At 36.8% G+C, this 6410-nt stretch overlaps 2 protein-coding genes across 2 annotated transcripts; one reads left to right on the top strand and one right to left on the bottom strand.

Annotated features, from left to right (window-relative positions):
- Positions 1-229: 229 nt before the first annotated feature.
- LOC108860435 (putative cysteine-rich repeat secretory protein 17) lies at positions 230-1368 on the bottom strand. Its single transcript, XM_018634319.2, has 2 exons — positions 882-1368; positions 230-745 (listed from the first exon to the last, which is right to left on the bottom strand). The coding sequence occupies exons 1-2, from the start codon at positions 1200-1202 to the stop codon at positions 290-292; spliced, it is 777 nt and encodes a 258-aa protein (XP_018489821.1). The 5' UTR covers positions 1203-1368; the 3' UTR covers positions 230-289.
- Positions 1369-2789: 1421 nt separating this feature from the next.
- On the top strand, positions 2790-3662 carry LOC108858272 (uncharacterized). The gene is made up of 2 exons (XM_018632223.1): positions 2790-3096; positions 3193-3662. The coding sequence occupies exons 1-2, from the start codon at positions 2790-2792 to the stop codon at positions 3660-3662; spliced, it is 777 nt and encodes a 258-aa protein (XP_018487725.1).
- The last annotated feature ends 2748 nt before the right edge of the window (positions 3663-6410 follow it).

Raw genomic sequence — 6410 nt, 5'->3', positions numbered from 1 at the left:
TCAGCTTAATTAGTGTCCCAAAATTGTATCTCTCAGTTGTATCCTTTCATGGTTAACATAAAATCTTCAGTGTTAAAAAAAAGAGACTGATCTCTATCAAAGAAACGGGAGAGAAGAGAAGACATTCTTGAAGCGGCCTAAAGCAACAAAATAGGTGTGCACTCATTTACTCAAACATTATTTTGTTGTTCTATTGTTTAAACATACATTAAACAAGAGTAGCACGTGATGTTACATAAATTTTTGACTGAAAAAATTCATACAAAAAGTGTAACATTTATTTAGTTCATTAAATATTTCGGACCGGCTCAGAAATAAAAGGGTAAAACTCAAACCTAAAAGTACAGGTCCCACCCACAAATCTTGCTCCTCGTTTATCACTCAAACAATCTTTAAAACGCAAGCCATTAAAAACCAAACACTCCTTACAAGCTCTTGGTGATAGGTCATATGTACACTGTACCATTCCATACATCCTATCACCCTTGTACCACGTCTCCCCCGCAGAGAACATTGTGTAATTATCTTTACCTTTAGTGGTGGTGGCTAAAGTCGTCAGATTGTCCATGAGAGTATTCAAAGTCCTAGAAAAAGCAGGCTTATCTCCTCCCAACTTCTTCGCGTTGGACATACAAAAGTTATTGTCGTAATCGATCTTCTCAAGAAAATCTATAGAACTAAAGGCGAGAAGACATTGGTCAAACCAAATTATCATGCCCTTGTACCACGGACATTTCCTACGAAGCTGTAATATGCATTTTAAATATCGACGCCACAATCAATAAAGAGATTGAAAGAGACCAATCAAGATATAATCAATTGTTATTTTTCTCTTTATGTACAGTTTTTTAAAAAATTATAACTAATCAATAAGACATTACCACAGCGAGGGCGGTGGCAAAGCAGTCGTGGCACTTGGTCCCGTAGGAATCGGCGCGGCACTGGAGGATAGCGGATTCAGCACCATTACCAAACAGGTAGAAACCTTTGTAACTGCCACTGTAGAACATTTCGATCATATTATTTACACGTCTCTCGTATTCACTTCCCGGCTTGTATTTTCCTTGACTAACCAAGCATTTGTGGTTCAGATATGCATTGGTCGTGTTTAAGGGCAATTCACCGCTTATAAGGAGTAGTTGTATGGCCAAGAAATTGATCAAAATGAGGCGTTTTAGTACAGACGATGAAGAGTACATCATTTTGGATTATATTTCTCAAAGTGGGTTATTATAGTAGATGATTCGTTGGGATCGATGTTTATCTAAGAGACTCAGAAGGATTTGGATATTTGAACAGATATATGCAGTTTATATATATAGTTTATTGTTTTAGAGTGCCTTTTTGCTAAAATTGTTTGAAAAGTTCAGTTTAAGGAAAACAATGTATACACTTTGTAAGGAGAAGATAGAAGAGTTGAAGGTTGAGACTTATTTGCGGCGACTAGAGGGCCGACAAAAATGTAAAAGCTCAGACGTGTGACTTAGTTCACACAATTCGTACGTTCCCAACCTGAAATGAAGGAATTCATTTATTAATTGGGAAGATTCCCAAATATGATTCACAATTTGATTTTAAATGTAAAAGTATATCCAAACTTGAATCAAATACAAAATTAATCCAAATTACTATTGAAATTACAATAAGTTTCTTCGTTATATTGGAAATACTATTGAAATCCAAAATACTATTGAAATACTAATGATATATTCTTTTATTATCTAATTATGTAGTCCCTTGCATCTGCAAAATCATTTTTATATCAACCTTATTTTGTGATTAAAAATTGCAGATTTCACACTATCCAGTGACCAGCTGAAGAATATTGGTTTGGCTAAGATAGAGAAATATCTGCGTAAAAATAATAATTCCCTGCCTAATTTTCAGAATGCTCCTGTTCTAGATGAAGAAGCTATTGATAAAGATAAAAATCATCTTATATTAGTTGAAAAAAGCTATGATCGGGAAAAGTTAAAAGAACTACATACCAAACTGATGTCTACTGTGACTGGCGAGCAGAAGGGAGTCTATGAGACAATCAGTACAGCAGTTCAGAGCGGTGTTGGTGGTATGTTTTTCCTTTACGGTTTTGGCGGTACCGGTAAAACATTTTGTGGAGTCTTTTGGGAGCTGCTCTTCGGTCGAAAGGTTTGATTGTTCTAAATGTTGCATCGAGTGGTATCGCATCGTTGTTGTTACAAGGAGGGGGGACAGTTCATTCTAGATTTGGGATACCAATTGTTGTTAATGAATGTACACAGTGGCGGACTTAGCAATTAATTTTAGGGGGGTCAAAAGAAAATGGTAAAAACAAAACTATACTAGAGTATATACACAATGAGAACTTGAACCCAGGTTAATGGGTGTCAAACATAGAAACTTAACCAAAAGAGCTAAAGAAACCCACTGTTTTAGGCTTGCAAATTTGGTTTTTAAAATTTAACTGGTGTTAAGTGACACCCCTACCTTACAAGTAGGTCCGCCTCTGAATGTACAACTTGTAATTTCAGTGCAGGATCGCATCAAGCAGAACTAGTCAAAGAAGCTAGCCTCATTATTTGGGATGAGGCTCCCATGATGAGTAAGCACTGTTTCAAGACACTTGACAGGACTATGCGTGATATTCTTAAATGTGATAAGGTGTTTGGAGGTAAAGTTGTTGTCTTGGGGGAGACTTTAGGCAGATTTTACCAATTATCGTCAATGGTGGTAGAGTTGAAACTGTTTTGTCTTCCATAACCTCTTCCTATCTATGGCCTAGCTGTAAGGTATTAGAGCTGACAAAAAATATGAGGCTTACAAGAGATCATGTTGATGGAGATCGGTCGAAGGAAATTGAAGCTTTCTCTAAATGGATTCTCGACATAGGAAATGGAAAGATAAACGAGCCAAATCCTGGAGAAGTGGAAATAGATATACCTGAGGATTTACTGATAACTCAATGTAAGAACCCTGTCGAGGAGATTGTAAAAGACGTATACGGTGTTAGTTTTCCCAACGAGCGCAACCCAAATTTTTTCCAAGGAAGAGCGATACTGAGTCCAAGAAATATGGACGTTGATATAATTAATGACTATATGTTATCACAGCTACCAGGTAATTTTAACATTATTTTCTAGAAAGTGAATGTATTATTATTAAAAGTGTTCATGTTCTGTTTTATGCTCATTATTTGGGATATTCATTCATTAGGTGAGGAGGAAACTTATCTAAACTCTGATAGTATTGATACATCAGACACAAGCAAAATAGACTATATGGTTTATACTCAGGAGTATTTGAATAGCATTAAGGTTTCGGGATTGCCTAATCATGAGCTGAAACTAAATATTGGTACTCCTATCATGTTGCTTAGAAATATTGATCCTATTGGTGGTTTATGCAATGGAACAAGACTGTTGGTCACTCAAATGGCCAAACATGTTATCCAAGCTAGACTTATAACAGGAAATAATGTTGGTGAGAAAGTCTTGATACCAAGAATGTTTGTTTCTCCTCCTGAAGCAAGATTCCCGTTTAGAATGAGACGTAGACAGTTCCCTGTTGCTGTTGCTTTTGCGATGACAATAAAAGTCAAGGCCAGACTTTGCAAAGAGTTGCATTGTTTTTGCCAAAACCAGTTTTCTCACATGGTCAGTTGTATGTTGCAGTTTCCAGGGTAACGTCAAGAGAAGGATTAAGAATTTTAATCACAGATGAGAAGGAAATTCCACAGAAGAAGACCTTAAATGTCGTTTATAAGGAGATCTTTCAAAGTGTTGAATTGTCAGACTGATACTACTCATCTCTTTTATGCTTCTATTTTATATTACAAGAATCTGCTTTTGTTTTACAGTTAAGTCAGTTTTATTTTTGCCTTAGGGCTTCTATTTTACATTACAATACGATCTGATTTGGTTTTCAGAGTTAAGTGAGGTCGAGTTAAGTCAGTTTTATTCGGGCCTTTACGCTTCTGTTTTTATTACAATGACTTATGATTATAAATTACAACTGATATGGTCTTAGAGTTGATTTTATGTTTTATTTTAATAATTTAAAAATATTTGGTTTATGATCGAAGGTGATTTTCTTGAGTATATAAACATGTTTCTGATTTAGAAATATATGATATAATTTTTAAAAAATATTGCTTAAAATGTGATATTTGAACCATGTGTTGCTCTCCTTTTGAATTAGATATTTGACTTTTTACAATTGGTTTAATTTTTTTCCTGAAAACGTTTTTCGTGAGGCTGTGAGCAATATAGAGGCAAATAAAAATTGGTTTCCCTTGCATGTTCTGAATTCAGGATTGAATTGGAGAAAGGTAAAAAGTGAAACACAAAAGTACAAATGCAACAACCATATATAAATATGAACTCTTCTACTAAAAAAATTGAATACATAAGAAATTGGCATATAAATAATTTAATAATAATAAGAACTACAATAAACAGTGAATATATTTTAACTATATATTTGTTTAGGTAGTGGTGGGGGCGTCAGCGGTCGGCAGTGATGTCACAGATGCCATCGACAGTAAGTGAAAATAAGTACGGTGGCTTCGGTGGATGAATGCTTACATTACAAATAACTGAAAGATGGATAGATCTGAAGTTCAATAGAAAAGGGATAGATCTGAAAAAGGGGTAGATCTGAACAAAATTAAGGAGGGATAAACAAGAAGATAGAAGAATTATTATGAGTTTACAGCAGCGACACTTCTTGAGCAAGGAAGGCAGAGACAAGATATATAAACAAAGTAATGAAAGATTACCAGAAAAAAAAATTGAATCAGAAAGAGGGTGTCAAGAAACCTAGAATAGAGTAATGGTTTTCTTGTATTGATCTAGGACAAAGGACCAAAGTATATATACTTACAATGTTTCCTAATATCCGAAGATATGTATATCTAGATTACAGGAATATTAACATATCTGAATATATCCGAATGTACATTAACATATTCGTATATATCCTCTAATACCCCCCCTCAAGTTGGAGAGTGAAGATCAAGAACTCCCAACTTGGGAAGAAACTCATCAAATCCTTTCCTTCCAAGAGGCTTGGTAAAAATGTCCACAAGTTGAGAATGAGTAGAGACATGCTTCGTGGCAATGACACCTTTGATGATTTCATCGCGTATAAAGTGACAATCGTTCTCAACATGCTTCGTACGTTCATGAAAGACGGGGTTAGCCGCCAAGTAAATCGCCGATTTGCTATCACAATGAAGAGGAATCAGAGTAGTAAAAGTAATACCAAATGTTCGGAGAAGATTTCGTATCCAGAGAACCTCCTGAACCGTAGACGACATAGCTCGATATTCCGCTTCACAACTTGAGCGAGAGACACAGTCTTGTTTCTGTGTTTTCCAAGAGATGGGTGAGCCACCAAGAGTAATGAACCAACCAGTAAGAGAGCGACGTGTAGTTCGACAGCCGGACCAATCAGAGTCACACCAAACGGAGAGCTTAAGATCGGTGTTGGCGCGAAGAAGAATGCCCTGGCCTGGATTATTCTTCAAATACCGGACAACTCGTAAAGCTGCATTCCAATGAGCAAGTTTAGGCTTCTGCATAAACTGAGCAAGAAGATGAACCGAGTAAGCCAAATCAGGTCGTGTAACAGCAAGATAAATGAGGCGTCCTACAAGTCTTCGGTAGGCAGCAACATCTACAAGATCCGGACCTTTGTCGAGAGCAAGAGTCTGATTCTGTTCTACTGGAAATCCAACCGGTTTAGCAGCGAGAAGACCAGTTTCTTCAATAATGCCAAGAGCATACTTTCTTTGGCAAAGATAAATTCCAAGAGGACTGCGCGCAAGTTCGAGACCGAGAAAGTATTTAGAAATACCAAGGTCCTTCATATGAAAGCAGCGATTCATATAAGCTTTAAAAGATGTCAAGAGAGACGTTGAACTCGCAGATACAACAAGGTCGTCAACATAAACAAGGACCTGAGTATACTCTGCACCTCTTTCCATGATGAACAGAGAGTAATCCGAGAGTGACTGTGTGAAGCCGTATGACACCAACGAAGAAGAAAGTTTCTCGAACCAGCATCTAGGAGCCTGTTTTAAACCATAAAGTGACTTCTTTAATAAACAGACCTTGTTCTTATCAGAACCTCTGAATCCCGGTGGAGGACGCATATAAACTTCTTCTTTCAAATCACCATGAAGAAACGCATTATGAACGTCCATTTGATGAACCTCCCAGTTACGAGATGCTGCGATTTGAAGGAAAGTTCGAACTGTCGTCATCTTGGCGACAGGCGCAAAGGTTTCTTCATAATCCTCGCCCTCAACTTGGCTATTTCCACAAACAACCAAACGAGATTTAGGGCGTTCCAAAGTCCCATCTGCTCGAAATTTGTATTTAAAGACCCATTTGCAGCTGAGAGCATGTTTACCAGGAGGTAAATCAATA

This window comes from Raphanus sativus, chromosome 5, assembly GCF_000801105.2.
Source record: "Raphanus sativus cultivar WK10039 chromosome 5, ASM80110v3, whole genome shotgun sequence".
In the NCBI taxonomy this organism is placed as follows: Eukaryota; Viridiplantae; Streptophyta; class Magnoliopsida; order Brassicales; family Brassicaceae; genus Raphanus; species Raphanus sativus.
The sequence above is the reverse complement of the archived record's forward strand: the minus strand, read 5'-3'. Positions and strand labels throughout refer to the sequence as shown.

Excerpts from the sequence above, each read along its gene's own strand:
- LOC108860435 (XM_018634319.2), bottom strand. The coding sequence starts at position 1,202 with ATGATGTACTCTTCATCGTCTGTACTAAAACGCCTCATTTTGATCAAT. Across the intron at positions 746-881 it reads TTGCCACCGCCCTCGCTGTG|CTTCGTAGGAAATGTCCGTG; the intron begins GTAATGTCTTAT and ends TGCATATTACAG.
- LOC108858272 (XM_018632223.1), top strand. The coding sequence starts at position 2,790 with ATGAGGCTTACAAGAGATCATGTTGATGGAGATCGGTCGAAGGAAATT. Across the intron at positions 3,097-3,192 it reads TATGTTATCACAGCTACCAG|GTGAGGAGGAAACTTATCTA; the intron begins GTAATTTTAACA and ends TTCATTCATTAG.